Genomic DNA, 15643 nt, shown 5'->3' with positions numbered 1-15643 from the left:
TTTTTAAAAAATATTATGTGAAATTATATATATATATATATATTAAATTTAAAAATAAGTTTAAATGTAAAGAATGTACTAAATCAATGTAAATGATGCTGCCCAGGATCGAACTGGGGACCTTTAGTGTGTAAAACTAACGTGATAACCACTACACCACAGCACCTAATTTGCCATAATTTCATTTCTTTTATAAATAAAATAATAATATATGAAATTTTATGCACAAGGAAAAAATAATTTAAATTACATGAGTCTCTTACCAATCGTTTGCCTCAGTACGAAATAATAATATACTTATTTATAGTTTGTGAGAGAATCTTCTTTTTAATCTTTTCTCTGTTTCTCTTAGGATGACGAAAACCAATCTGTCTTATCCATTTTAACCATGGCACTCGTAGATCTCTTTGCATATATCGATATCATTTTAAATATTTTTTATTTTACTCTCTATCATAGTCATAACAAATTATTTATGAGTATCTTTTTATTCATCTTTTTAATTAAATTCATATATTCATCTTAATATTCTAATCTTATCAAAATAAATTTTTTATACACATTGATGATCACACACAAATCAGTTTTCCTCTCTACTCGACCATTCATTGGCTATGGTTGAGTTCCACTGTGGACCCCATTAAGTAGACTGGGATGGTATGGCTTCGACGTTTCTTATTAAATAGGTTTATGGTAATAATACATGACTTTTCTTTCACCTGCGCGTCTCACGCTTTTAGCTACACCGGTGGCCTTCGGCTGGCTTGACGTGGTCCCCGAACATTAGATCCAATCACAAGCCCGGTAACCGACGTAGTCTCGTCAAAATACATTTGCTCGGTCCATTTTCCTTCAAATTAATTCGTTTTCCCCATCCCCTCCTCCCGTACTCCCACGATTCGCTAATCTTCTCACCTCCTCGGTGCGAACCCTAATCCTTGAATGCGATGGCTCTGCTGCCTCGGACCGCGCGCCAGGCGCTCCTGTCCTCCCAGCGTGCGGCCGTGATCCCCGCGGTGGCTCCACTCTCCACCGCCGCTGGCGCCTCCCCCTCCCCTGCCCCCTATGCCCGGGCCCCGCCCCCCTCGGCGTCGTCCCCGACGGGTCTCTCCAAGACCGCGGAGTACGTGATCTCCAAGGTGGACGATCTGATGAACTGGGCTCGCCGCGGGTCCATCTGGCCGATGACCTTCGGTCTCGCGTGCTGCGCCGTCGAGATGATGCACGCCGGCGCCGCGCGCTACGACTTCGATCGATTCGGCGTCATTTTCCGGCCAAGCCCACGCCAGTCCGACTGTATGATCGTCGCCGGAACCCTTACTAATAAAATGGCCCCTGCCCTGCGCAAGTAAGGAAAAAAATTCTGTTCTATTCTCTTTATCTTCCGCATGTTTATCTCAATTTATGGTTTTTGGAATTTTAAGATATTATGTTATTATTTGGTGGTATTATTGAGTTGGAGACATGTCCATGATGATAATTTTGCAATGATGCTATCGAAATTGGATCTTGTTAGTCTTACATGACTGTTGATAAGGCTTAAGGATTTGCTGGGAGGAAACCTACTCAAGATCACAAACTGTTGACCCTAGTTGTTGTAAGCTGATGCATCTAGACCTAGATCATCTAGTTTGAGCAACAAATATGGTCTTGATCTTTTTCCTGTGTTGATAATTGTTGTCGCTTTAGGCCTCGTGGGGTTTGTTATCTAGGAAATTTGATATAATATATTATTTTGATTGCAAATACTTAGTTCACTAGTCGTCAACAATTGAACAAATATTTATTTTCCTATTTATATTTGAGTTTCAACTAATATTACGTCATGAAAGTTGAACACTCAAGGAGGAATTGATATGCAACAACCATTAAGTAATCTATGGCTTATTGACAAATTTTGGAGCTGAAATTAAGGCATCATGATTTTCTAGCAACATAGTTCAAGTGTAACATGTTCAGTAAAAGTGACAGTAGGTTCAGGATAAGGTTGAATATACCTCAGATTTCTATGGGCTAGGATACATCTAGGAGATGTTTAAGAAAGGAGTAGATGGTTTTTTTTATGGCCAGTTGCTAACTTTAGTTTATGCAGTCAATTTTCAAGTGGAGGAAAGAAATCAGAACGCAATATAGAGTTTCATTCTGCATCTACCTTTGAACTGGAAACTTTAAAATAAGATGAAAAATGAGTAATAACTGCAACTAAAGAAGACGGGAACAAGAGATATGAAAGCGGAAACAAGGTTAAAATGCTGGATCCATTCCTCACTGTAGAATCGCTGCATGTCAATCCTTGGAATTCTGATCTTATTGATTTGAACAAGCATCAATTACATTCCCATCATGATCAAGATAGGAAATGGAGAAGTCCTATTTATGTTTTCATGATCTCTTATATCTGATCATAAAGAAGAATTAACTAAACTAAAATCCCATGAATAAAGTATTCACTGTTTTAAATGTCAAAGACTGGATGATTGATGTGCTATAGTTAGAGATCATGAAATCTCCAATTCCCTCTCATCAAGAAAATTGTTCACTGCGAGGTGCACAAGTGGACCTTTTCTGCACAACTTGGATCCCTCTTTTAGCTGCATTGAAGGTAATATCTGGTTGTCCATCATAGTAAGCGAGAGCAAGACTTGCATAGGTTCCTATAACTGCTTGATTTCCCCTAATTGGTCGTAATATACATATTTGGTCAGTGACATGGCTTCAATGATTGTCATGAAGTTCTCAAATGCACTTAAGGAGACATGGGATATGGTTATTGGTGCAGACATGGTTCATGAATGGCAGCCAGACTGCAATAAGGTTGCAAATTTTGGTATTAGGTTAGGTTAGCATCTGTACAAGATTTTAACGATCAGTAAATTCGTTTATGTGAAATGAATGCTTTATGTGTTGACATAGAAGACATTTAGTTAGAGAAATACTGAACAGAAAAATTTTGAACTGACAAGGGATTGAAGAAGGATATGAGAGCTTTCTAACAAGGAATGTAATTAGAGAATTATTCTGGACTAATCAGTTCTCTTTAAGTCCTTTTGGATACATAAAAATGAGTTGCTACATATGAGGAGATTGTTCCTTGTGTATTGCCCTAAAGGTAATTCTCCTTTTGGTTGAATGTGCCGCAGACTTTATGGATCAATTTGTTTTAGTTGCTCAATGTCTAATATATCACCAGAATGAAAGGCCATTCTTCTTAATCTACAAATCGACTAAGTTGTTTTGCTAAGCTTAAATTGCTCCTTTAAGTTTAAATTGTTGAAGCTGTACAGGAACAATCCTATAGAACATCTTGATGGAAAATTTATAGAATGATTATAGCAGTGCAATCAGGATGTCACTTCTGTACACGTCTTTTTTACTTTGATAGAGTGCAGAGGACTTTTCTATTAATTGTGTTATTTCTTGGCCCTAGTTGTGCTTAAGGTTTCTTCTGAGGTGTATGCATCAGGTCTAGGAATCCACATAAAGGAAACAATTGTCACCTATCCATTCTTTTTAATTTCAATTTGGTTCATTCGGAAAAATAATGAGAAGCCTTATGGTTTTAGCTTTTGAAGTTGGTAAAACTTGCATTCATTCTTTTATTTCTTGTGTTTATTGTTTATTTTCTATTAGTTGCAACTTGCAAGCCTGTTATACCTTTTCAGATTGAATTGTTGTAGTGCCTTGTTTATGATACTCAGATATTCATCTGATTGTTTTGTGCTCATTTCGAGTTATTCTTTGCCTCTTCCAATGATGATAAGACGTTTATGATTGAAACAGGACAATGTCTACATAATTGTTAAACTTCTGACTTCTTTGCCTCATAACCATGTTAACAAACCAAGTATCTGTTTAGAAGTGGTAAAGTACGATTTTGGCATGCAAGATAATTTTAAAAGTGGAATGAGTCTAGGGAGCATTTATCAAACTTGTCTGAAGAGGACTTAAAAAATAAATAAATTTTATTATTTCATTTTTGTCAACGTCCATAAAAAAAAAGATACTATGAAGGCCTGAACATTAAACTTTATTTTGTTATAGTTAATCTTTTAATTTGAGCAATATGGTGCGTTTATGGATTTTAAATTCATGAATAGTTTCTGCAAGCTGAACGTTTGTGGAGAGTTTTTATAGGTGTTTTATGAGCTTTAGTGTGGCAAGTATAATGGTAGAAGGACTTCAAGTTATATACAGATTGGTTTTGGATTGTTACAGTGAAGAAAAGGTTCTTAACAACCCAAAGTCTACTATACCGAAATAATGGCTAGTACTAAAAGTAAACTTAGTGACTGAGATGTCACAACTATTGTTAGTTTAATTCCGTATTGGCACACTGTCCATCTATCAATACCAAAGATCGTGAGAACATTATAGTATTACTCTTCAATTATATGACATTTTAGACTTAGGCCTATGTTCCTAGACTGTACAACATTCATTTAGGTGGTAATAGCCTCCCCACTAACATAGTTCAACTTGTATACTTGCTAAATCTATGTCTTCACAAGTTTTTTATTTATATATTTGTGATATATGTGTAATACATATATCATGTGCTAACTTCATGCATTGTTGGATGTTTCTTATGGATACGTTTTTGTTGCTTCCTAATATATCTTAATAATATATTTGATTTATTATTGATAGAATAGTGTATGGTTTAATATGGGTTGTAGGGGTCTGACACACAGGTACACTATGGTATTTGATGCCAATTAGTCATACTCAACAGCTAGTATTGGTACAGAATTGAGATTATACCTTGTTTTTGGTCGATGCACAAAAAGAGAGCAGCTAAGGAAATAGAACAAGGCTTTTAGCTTTACTAAGTGATAGGATGACAATTGATGTAGGTTCCGATATGAAATGGATTGATATTAAAAGTTTATGTTAAAATCTTACTTCAGTTTGTTGGTTTCTAGTGCAGATTTAAGATGAATAGTGGGAGAATATGAATAAAAATGGACAGAAAAGGAGGGAAAAAAATCAGAAATAAAGATGTAACATGTTAGCCAGTCTGAAAAGTTTTGGTTTGTAATGCCCTGTTGCGAGATTTAGTTTTCTAAGGGCTAATCTGATACTCTGATCATCATACTAAAGAGTAGCAAACGATACCATACCTTGCCATTTCTGTGGCCTAGAAATTGCTGGAACTTAAATGTGCAGATGAGGATATTTTGTTGTGTTGCTGGGAAATCTTCTCGTCATTTGGGTCTAGGCAGTCCTCTAAATGTTGCCCACTCCCGTTGTTTCATGCAGAGTCTACGATCAGATGCCTGAGCCACGCTGGGTTATTTCCATGGGCAGCTGTGCAAATGGTGGAGGGTACTATCACTACTCATACTCTGTTGTGCGCGGCTGTGATCGTATCGTCCCTGTTGACATCTACGTGCCTGGATGTCCTCCAACCGCTGAGGCTCTACTTTACGGCGTCCTCCAACTTCAAAAGAAAATCAACAGGCGCAAGGACTTCCTTGTTTGGTGGACCAAGTAACAACACTGTGGATCTTTTTCTCTCAGTACTATCGTGTTTCCCTTCCGCTATATTTGTTACAATAAAAGAACTTACACGCTGGTTTCTGTGACTTTTGCTTGCTCGGGTTTTCGAGCCATCCCAGAGTGTATCTGGATGCATGCCTGATACTAAAGTATGGATTCTGGAACAAAGACCCATAATCCCTATTTGTTTGTCTGTTGCTTTGTTCATGTCAGCTTATTGAAACATAAGATGTTTAATTATTTGACAGTCTGCACTGCCATTGTTGTCTGCACTGGGTACTGACTAGTAGTAATTTTTTGTCCACTTCTATGTCGAACTGTAGCACGAAATGTTTGCCAGTAAGCCTCGTCTATGTTTATTAAGTATGGGATAATTGAGCCAAGTAATTTGAGTTTAATTGATGAAATAAAGATTGAGCCAAGAGACTTTGATCAGCATTAAACCAGAACTGAGTCGAGGACTTAAAACTTAAGTCATGCTATGTTTGAGCTTACAAAGATTCATGCATAATGAGCCAATTTCAAACACAAAGCTCGGTCCAAAGAGATAAAGGTAAATAAATTGGACATGTATCATGAATTTATAATGGCAAACACATTAATAAATATTTCCAATATTGTTGTTCGTGAGCTCTCAAACTCATCAAGTACATCCATCACGCTAATGAGATGCATCGTAAGCAAGATATTACTCTTGTAGTAGTAAGTTATATTTAACATTTCTATCCTTACTATTTCGAAAGTTATATTGGGATTTTTATGTGTGAAAAATAACACTGAAAACAGAGTTTAAAAAGTGTTCCCGTATGCCATTGCCAACATTTTCTTGCTAACTGGCATCTCCCTGCACCCAACATATACTTTGCATGGCTTCCCACCACCAACATGAGACTGTTGCACCCTCGTCGTCTCTCCCGTAACCCAAATGACACCCTCCTATGCGAGCACGTCACCGACGGTCCTTTTATAGAAGCTGAATCATTTTGCTCACACATACTCCCTTCGTCTTTACGACGGCATGTGCATGCCTGCGCCTCTGATGGACTCTGCTGTGGCTGTGCACATCAGCTTCACGACGCGCTCAAGTAAGTCTCGACTCCGCTGTGGCTGTGCACATCAGCTTCACGATGCGCTCAAGTAAGTCTCGACTACCGATGAACATTGTTGGAAGGATACAGAGAAGCATCACGTAGTCGGCGGTCAACCTAGTGATCTCAAATTCTATGAAAAGGTTGATGTCCATGATGTAGTGGGCCTCGCCCCTAGTGATCACATCGATATACTCGTGGTAGCCATAAGGGATTATGTCATCTCTCCCGCTATCGAGTCGCTCTTCGAGTCAGCATAGCCTAGAACGAGTCAATGAGGTCGAGCAGCATCTAGATGTGAGGGATGATCGAAAGCCATGATCAAATGAGAGTATGTTGTAATCGTAGAGGGAGGAGGGGCTTCGGGGTGACCGCTGGTGGCGCTCGCTCGAGGCGCGACTATCACAAGTATATCAACGTGATCGCCAGGGGTGACACTCGCTACATTATGGACATCAACCTTGTTGTATAATTCGAGATCGTCAAGTCAACCACTGACTACGTGATGCTCCTTCATGTCGTTCCAACAATGTTCGTCGATAGTTGAGACTTGCTCGAGCACATTGTGAAGTTGATGTGTGCTGCCATAGTGGAGTCCATAAGAGGCACGGGCATGTACATGTCGTCGTGAAGGCAGAGGGAGTATGTGTGAGCAAAATGATTCAGCTCCTACGAAAGGACTATCGACAACTTGCTTGTAGAGGAGAGTGTCCTTTAGGTTGCGGTAGAGACGACAAGGGTGCAACGGTCTCATGTTGGTGGTGAAAAATTGTGCACGGTAGATATTGGGTGCAAGGAGATGCCATTGAGCAAGAAAAAACTGGCAATGACACATAGGAAAAAGCTGTGAAATTATCTTTTAAATCTTATTTTAATATTATTTTCTATAATACGTGTAGTATTTTTATTAACTGAATCGATGATTCGAGGGGAAACAAGATTAAATATTTTTAAATATAAAGATCTTAATATAATTTAAAAATATAAAGATTAGGATGCTAAATATAATTAACTATAGGTTAATATATAATTAGCCCTCCAATAATATATTGTTATGATTCATCATTCGAACGTAAACAGTCATCGCAAAGGCCGACCTGAAATAACCATATTGAAAATATTGAAAATATAACATATAATCTATGAAGGAAACTTGAAATAATCTGATCGTATAAGTTGTATTGGACAAACATCATCATATCAAAAACAAGAACAAAATTTCAAATGTGACTTACGCAATCTCAGCGGCATTTTGACCTTTTCGTCAACGATCGGAACGCTGTCGACGAGACCCAATCTAATCATGTCGGACGCGTGCCTGCGATCGGAATCTGCCACATGGGCTGTCCGCCGCCTCACGAGCAAAAGGCCGACCATGGCGGCTGCCACTTCCCGTGTTCCATACATGCGGTTGTTCGACCAGTATCCATGACTCTGGCTTCCGTCGTCGAATCGTCAAGGTTGCAATGGACTGTAACTCTCTGAAGAAAAAGGACGACAAAGGAAAGAGGAGGCGAATCCTTTCGGGTACGATTAAGAATCATTCTCCCGTATATTCATGCCATTTGTTACATAAACCAGAATGTTTTGCCCTCAAAAAGTGATATGGAAGGAATCATACAATTTCCCTACTTTTCCTACTTGATCAAGTTCCTGCTGCGTATCGCTTGTGTTAACGATCTAAACATGCATTTCATGTATCTAATGATAGTGGATGTTTGATTTCTTTTGTTCCGTCTGCATATTGGCAAACCATCAGTCCTAAACCACTGAAAGTGCAGGGACTTGACGCTGGCATTTCCTAGCTTTTTGGTGAACTCTGAAGTTGATGATGCAGAAGTGATCTGAAAACATGGATGGAACTGTAGCCGAAATCGATCCACCCGGGAACAGAAGGATCAAGAAGAGAAGCAGGATTACGCAGGGGAAAGAAAAAAGAGAGAGAGCCAAAGTTGATTGGAACGAGATGGTACTACAAAAATGATGCGAAAAAGATCCAAAAAGACCGAGCATCACAATCTAATTACTCAGTTATCTTCTCATGCTATGCATCCTTTGAACTCTCACCAGTTCTGTGGATCATATGTTGCTTGTACTGATGACCTGCACCTTGAGATATTGGATGTTAGTATTTGTGCCGGACTGAATAATTGGATAACCTTTGTCATTTCCACAAACACATGCTTTATGACATCAAATGCCAGAGATTAATTGTTTTGCTACCACTTGTACCTATGGAATTCCTCAATACCACTCACTGTTTTATTACCTCATAAATGGACCTGAACCAGTAGTGGTTCCTACATGATGAGAAACTACTTGTGTGCCTCAAAGGGTCTGTTTGGGTTTCAGTGCTGTGCAAAGTCCAATTTCACAGAGACCTTACCTCATGGACTGCTAATTTTGGGTTTAGAAAGGTTCAATGTGCACAATCTTACCTCTACAAGCAGAGGAAAGGTTGTTTTGGTGTTTCGACATAGCTTATGTAATTAACAACATTCACCTACATTGCATAAGATCACTTTTCACTACAGTTCCAAACGTGTATCGAAACAACAGTACAGAAGGCAATGGAGCAGCTTATCATTTCCAGATTTAACATTCTACAGCCCCCGAAAAAGATTTCAGTAGTTTTAGAATCTCATCTCAAGACGATGATGACTTATTAATGACATTTTTTTCTTGCGGTGCACTTCGCCCGCTCCATGGATCGAAAATTTTGATTGCAGTTGCAGCATCTGCTAGTTCATGAAAATGTCAAAAAGAAAAAAGAAAACTAGAGAGGAGGTATAGAGATTGATTAATTGACTCCGTAGATCCATTTCTCAGCATTGCTAGTGTAGGAAACCAACTCGCTTGAAGTGAACCACAGAGCAATCTCATCCTTGGCTGTTTCAGGCCCGTCACTCCCATGGATGATATTTCTGCATTGACAGCATTGCCAAATGTGAAAAAAGTGAAACGAATTCTTATAAATTAAAAGAGAAGAAGAAAAATGATGCACAACACAACGATCAAGCAGTAACATTAAGAAATCAAGTCAAATAGTCAACCGAGTTTGCTTTGATCGATGCAGAACATATTGATTGGGCAATAATGCAACATGTCGATCAAGCAAAAAATTGAGAAATCAATTCATTTCGCCAGCCAATGATCTGAACGGAGTTCACAGGAAGCCAACACAAGAATCAAGTATCAGTTTCAGAGGGTGAGTTATCTCAAGGCAAAAAGGTGGTTCTAGCGACAACTAGGCACTACCACAGTTCAAGTAAAATTCCCAGGTTCTCGAGTGCTACTTCACTTGAGCAAAGCCCATAAACTTTTGCCAGGGTAGGTAGCATGTTTCATACAGAAAACTGAAGAACTATCCAGTAAAATTCAGCATACATTCCACCAAAATTTTTTTGCCACTGATTTTGTAGATACAGTTTACATCCTGTGATATGGTGCTCCACAAAATTTGTATCGACGAATTTAAATCTCGATCTGATATCAATTTCCACTTTCTGATAAATAAGAAACCTTCCTATGCTAAACACATGCATCTTGCAAAAAAAAAAAAAAAAAAAAATCAAGAAGATTAAAACAACTTTCCCAAATTTTCATCAGTTTTACTGGAACAACAAAACACTATCAGTATCCATATTAGAAATCCTAAAGTATCTCTCAATATATTCCAGCACATAAGCACGATGATTTGGAAACTTGCAAAAGCATACGGAAATGGTCTAGTAAGAATAAATTGTGGGTTGTTATTCTTCCAAGAAAATAATCAAGATATCAAACATGTCCGAATTGTAGATAGCTTTTTATGATTTTCATTATTTGCGCTGTCCCCCTTGCTCCTTTTGGATCATTCTTACTGTTTCGACCAAATTTCTACTAAGGGAACTTTAACAGTTTTAGAAAATGTGCGTCACCATCCAAATATCTCGCTTGGAACACCTAACTGTTTTAAGACAATATACATTTGATAAATAAGTTTATTTAGACAACTTCCTTTCAATCTTGACAAATATCAAGCTTGATGAGCTGACAAGGAAGAAAGGAAAACAGTAGAGGTTTTGCATTTGAAATGTTGCCAACAAAATAGAATCTTAATTGTTTTTTCCCTTAACAGGGTATACTTTGATTTTGACCGACTTTACAAAAATGACTAATAAAATAGGATATCTATACACTAACTACAAATTATTATTACTTTTTCATTTTGGCTATAAGCCATGGAAGTGCTTATATCACAAAGGGTCTCAGATGAGAAGCAGATAAAAGGCGTTTGTAAGACATACCTTCCAACAACAACAGCAAGATCACCTCTGATTGTGCCAGGTTCAGATTTTTGTGGATCAGTAGCACCAATTAGTTTTCGACCATATTTTATGACTCCCTCCCCTTCCCAAACCTACAATTTAATTAATAGTGAAATAAACTTAGTTTCCAAACCTTTGTCTAAGGGAAATAACATCACTTATATTATCTTACCATAGCAATCACGGGACCTGAGCTAAGAAAGTCACAAAGGCCATTAAAGAAAGGTCTTTCTTTAAGATCATAGTAGTGTTTCTCTGCAAATTCCTTGGAAGGAACCACAATCTTGATTGCCACAAGCTTAAATCCTTTGCGCTCAAAACGGGATATAATCTCTGCAATCTGAAGAATAAACACTGATCAGGTATACTACAATATCTATGTACAAGAGGGAAGAGAAACCCAATCAGAAAATAATCTCATAGATCATACAAACAGAAAGTGATTAGCAGTGCATTAGAATAGAGTATAATATTCCTGGCGAAGAAAGAACTTTGATGTGTACAACTAATAAACTCATATCAACAATTAAGAATTAACATACTTGTATTAGCAAATGAAAGATAAAATTTTTTTTAACAATCAGGTTGGTTGGAGAAACATTGTACTATCAAACTTATTCAAACATCTACAAAAAGGTTGTATACTGTTCTGCTGAAGATATATCACAAACCTAGAGGTTGGTACATACATTTAACTGATGGAAGATGCACGAAGCTCTAACTTGTAGGATTAATTCTTCTATAGTAAATTCCACTGTTGTATTTTTCTTCCATCAACAATATTCTTCCCAGCAGTTTTATAACTTCAAGTTGTTTTTGAGCCAACATTCTTATGGAAAGATTGGTGTCCTCAAACACTGTGGTATTTCCCTACTTATAATATAAGACATATTGTGTTCCTTGAAAGATCAGGATGATATACACTAAAAATAGAAAATGTAGTACAACTAATAGAAATCTAGTGCAATATTGGAACTCAACAAATAAGTGAAACATTGGCTGCAAAAGTTAGATACAGTAGTCTTTATCTTGTACAGATCTAAGCCATATCTGAAAAACAACTTACCAGCCCTCTTTGCACTCCATCAGGCTTTATTGCAATGAATGTTCTCTCCAGCTTAAGCATATAAAAAACCATGATTAGCAATGCCAAGTTACAGAATAGAAACATTAGCTGAGAAATTTCTGTTTGAAGATTGTACCTCTGCTGCATGTAACTGATGATCTTGTAGCATGTATACTGCAATGAAAGAAATTTGAATGTACAAACATCAGTCACACGGACAACTATAAGTAGCTAAGTAGGACAAAAGAAGCTGTAACATGCCACTTCCTCAAGAAAAAAACTGAAATACAAAATACAAAGATCTCATGTTTGCCCAAACCCATATGATATAACTCCCATGCAGAACCAATCAACCAAAGAAGAAAATTCTAGTAAAAAGTTGGCTAGAGTATGTTTAAAAAGGAGTTCTCAGAAAACAACAATATGATATATGAAGCAAAATGAAGAACATTATTAGGTTGAATCAGCTACATAAGGGAGAACATTAAATGAGAGGAAATCCAGCTGATTACATTCAATCACTGACCTGCAGCAGGAATGGAAAGGGCACCATAAACCCATCCTCTGGATGTGCTCTTGTAATCAGCCCTTTCACAAATTGAAGATAGAGAACGTGCTGAACCTCTGAACACATTTGCGGTGGCTGCTGCTGCTGTGCGCCACTCTATGTAGAAAAAAATCTCATAGGCTTAACATTGGAGTACCTATAGTATGTACATGATTGGAGATAAAAAGAAAGGCACAACATGTAATTCTAATTAACTTAGGAGAATTTTTCAGATGAACCGTCTCATATTCTTGAATAGCTATGCGAACTGCATGAGAATACTATTTTCTTATATATTTGAACAGGGTCAGTAAAGCTTATAGACAACAAATAACAAAGAAGTAACCAACATGCACCCCGAGAAACCAAACTGGGCATGACTGCCCAAGATTGAAAGGGAGACCTTAAGAGTTCATCATATATCAAGTTATCAACAAATATTTCTTTAGTCAATAAGGCTGCCATAACAAACATGAGCAAAACCAGAATTCATTATTTGAGAGGGTAATGATTCATAAAGCACAATGAATTAATGGAAAAAAAAATCGAGAATTGTTTGTGAGAAAACGAAAAAATATATTGCCAGTAATAATTATTAGTAAATAAATTATTCTTTTAACATAAAGTTTCATAATCAAAGTCCCATCACTGTTAAATATATAAATTTGGTTCCCTTACGATTAAATGGTTGCAACCAGACATCTTTTGGAGATACGAATGCAGTTTAATAATTTGATTGAGCATTTTATATTTAGATATAGATCAAAGTACTGAGGTTGTGATAAAAGATGCAATATGTCAACAAGCAAACGACTACGAAGTATTTGTAAGGAGCAGTCAAGCAATGAGCCATGATCTATGGTTCGGACCATGCAAATTAGGCTCCGATCCGACCTCAGATCATGTCTTTCCTACTTCAAATTTTCTGAAAAGCAAGATGACATTAAAAAAATCCTTAATTATTTCAATTCAAGGTATCCTTTCAATTCGAGGTGCCCACTTTTATATCCTTTGAACATAACAACTAAGAAATTGAACATACATGTGGGGGGATTTGTGAAAGTAGGGCAGCACTATATATCTAAACTTGGAATGGATCCTTTTCAAATCCCAAGAAGCCAGGGTGGCCATGTCCTCGCTTGGCCCTGGTGTGGCTTTGCCGCCGGTGACAAACATCCTTTTTGGGACTCTAATTGGCCTTCTGGAAGTACATACAAGCACAAACATAAAGTGGTACTTGTGCACTTCTCCAACTAATTCCTTTTTTTTTTTGCCTGAAGCTCCTCCAAATAATTCTTTGAATTCTACTAAATGTGTAACGGAATCGAAAGAGAAAAAACGACAACGTTTGATTTAATGCGATGTTAATTAGCTCCGAAAGGAACAGGGTGATATGAACCAATTTAGGAAAAAAACAAACTCTAGCACAAAGAAAGGATAACCCGAGAACTGTTGAAGACGAAACTTAACCCAAGTTTCCAATTTTCCAATTCGATGGAAAAATTAGTCGAAAATTAAGGTTAAAGTACGCGTCGCAACAATAAAATTCCAACATTTTCGAATAGAAGTAATAAAAAAAGAATCTTTCGGCTTAAAATACCAATAAATGCAATTTAAACATATCCTCGATTGGATGAAAGAAACAACACCCGATCGATAAATTTTCGAGAAATGTTGGTCTGAAGGCAATCAAATTGCACATCTTCCGAAGAAACGCAATCAAGACAAGAGCTTTTCCGTTTGAAAAGATTAAATAAAAAGGAAAGCACGTCGAAAAGGGAAGGCAAAAGGCAAAAGATATTTCCAGTGCAAAGGGCGCAAAAAAAAGGAGAGAACTCACGGCAGGGAGCAGCGGAGGTCCGCGAAGACGAGAGGAAAGCCCTTGCCGTCCTCGAAGCGGATCGGAGAACCTGATAGCTCATTTTCGATCGTGCAGAGAGAGGATAGAGAGATGGAGCGCGCTGCCTTCAGTGGCTCTCGTTCGCTTTTCGCGTTCGGGCCTTCTCCTACTTTTAAAGGTCCGGTTCTCCTCGGTCCGCGGGCCAACCCACGAGCCCATATTTTGACTCCTATACCCTTACACTTCGCAGTAATGACGAGGAGATCGATATGGTAACGGCAACGACGTGTAGGGGTAATAAGGCCAAATAGGCCCGAAAGAACACGTGTGACCGATTCCTCGAGGGTCGCACCGGAGATCGTGGCGCGTATCGTTACTCGGCGGCGATCGCGTCACTGGAATCCGTTAATATGCGCACGCTCTTTAAAGGCATATGTTAGGTGGGATTTTTTATTATTTTATTTGATATTTTATTATTTTTACTCAAAGAATGTTTTTTTTTTTGCATGGTTTTATAGTTTGTTGTTTGATGTTTTTTTTATCTATCTTAGGGTAGAATAAACATTTATGAAATATTAATATAATTTATATATTTTTTAAATTAATTTATGACATTATCTAAAATTATAAGATTACTAATATGATTTAGGTGAAATTTTATTTATTTATTTATTTCTAAATATTATTTTAATTCATTTATATTATTATATTTAGTTATTTATTATATATCTAGACCACACAAATTTTTTTTGTAAGATTATATATACTCATTTTTTTTATTTAAGTAAAAAATATGTATTCACTTTTGAATAAATTTATCACATAATATTTAATAAACTTTTAACAAATACTTTTATCAAACAACACTTACGTCAATACATATTTAAAATATAGTTTTTCTTTATTATTTATTCAAATTATTTTTTAAAATATATATTAAAAAATAAAATACCTAAATTAATTATCCCTTTAAATTTTAATAAATGAGGTTTTGTAAGTGGATCAAATCAATATCTTATATGCTGACATACTATCCCAAAATTAGACAGTCAGTGATACTTAATATCGACTGAGTTGAGTTGATAGGATAATTGATCTATTAAATTCATTGAGTCTAAACTATTAATTCAATAATAATATATTATATTTATTTTCGATATGAGATAAAGTCAAGATGTTTTGTGACGTTGACCCGACGCTTCAGGAGCGGTTTGTGCCGGTCATGCGATCGCAGATGAGATAGATGCGTTTGCATCATTTGCCACTACAACAAGAATCAATTCTCCGAGCACT

At 37.0% G+C, this 15643-nt stretch overlaps 2 protein-coding genes and 1 non-coding gene across 3 annotated transcripts; 1 reads left to right on the top strand and 2 right to left on the bottom strand.

Moving 5' to 3' along the window:
- Positions 1 to 93: 93 nt before the first annotated feature.
- Positions 94 to 166, bottom strand: TRNAV-UAC (transfer RNA valine (anticodon UAC)). The gene has a single exon. It is a non-coding gene; the product is annotated as a tRNA-Val (tRNA).
- A 714-nt stretch (positions 167 to 880) lies between these two features.
- On the top strand, positions 881 to 5739 carry LOC103988422 (uncharacterized). Its single transcript, XM_009406955.3, has 2 exons — positions 881 to 1348; positions 5260 to 5739. The coding sequence occupies exons 1-2, from the start codon at positions 948 to 950 to the stop codon at positions 5492 to 5494; spliced, it is 636 nt and encodes a 211-aa protein (XP_009405230.2). The 5' UTR covers positions 881 to 947; the 3' UTR covers positions 5495 to 5739.
- A 3411-nt stretch (positions 5740 to 9150) lies between these two features.
- Positions 9151 to 14510, bottom strand: LOC135628697 (nucleoside diphosphate kinase 3-like). Its single transcript, XM_065135524.1, has 7 exons — positions 14351 to 14510; positions 12490 to 12627; positions 12100 to 12137; positions 11964 to 12014; positions 11070 to 11237; positions 10877 to 10989; positions 9151 to 9511 (listed from the first exon to the last, which is right to left on the bottom strand). Exons 1-7 carry the CDS (start codon positions 14430 to 14432, stop codon positions 9388 to 9390), a joined length of 714 nt encoding a protein of 237 aa, XP_064991596.1. The 5' UTR covers positions 14433 to 14510; the 3' UTR covers positions 9151 to 9387.
- Positions 14511 to 15643: the final 1133 nt, after the last annotated feature.

This window comes from Musa acuminata, chromosome BXJ3-1 (genome assembly GCF_036884655.1).
Source record: "Musa acuminata AAA Group cultivar baxijiao chromosome BXJ3-1, Cavendish_Baxijiao_AAA, whole genome shotgun sequence".
NCBI lineage: Eukaryota > Viridiplantae > Streptophyta > Magnoliopsida > Zingiberales > Musaceae > Musa > Musa acuminata.
Note: the sequence above shows the minus strand (reverse complement) of the source record. Positions and strands in the feature narration are given on the sequence as shown.

Bases quoted from the DNA above. Each gene is read 5' to 3' on its own strand.
- LOC135628697 (XM_065135524.1), bottom strand. From the start codon at position 14,432: ATGAGCTATCAGGTTCTCCGATCCGCTTCGAGGACGGCAAGGGCTTTC. The intron at 12,138-12,489 runs GTCAGTGATTGA...CTTTCATTGCAG, and splicing joins CCTTTCCATTCCTGCTGCAG to TATACATGCTACAAGATCAT. The intron at 12,015-12,099 runs GTACAATCTTCA...TATATGCTTAAG, and splicing joins ATCAGTTACATGCAGCAGAG to CTGGAGAGAACATTCATTGC.
- LOC103988422 (XM_009406955.3), top strand. From the start codon at position 948: ATGGCTCTGCTGCCTCGGACCGCGCGCCAGGCGCTCCTGTCCTCCCAG. The intron at 1,349-5,259 runs GTAAGGAAAAAA...TGTTTCATGCAG, and splicing joins ATGGCCCCTGCCCTGCGCAA to AGTCTACGATCAGATGCCTG.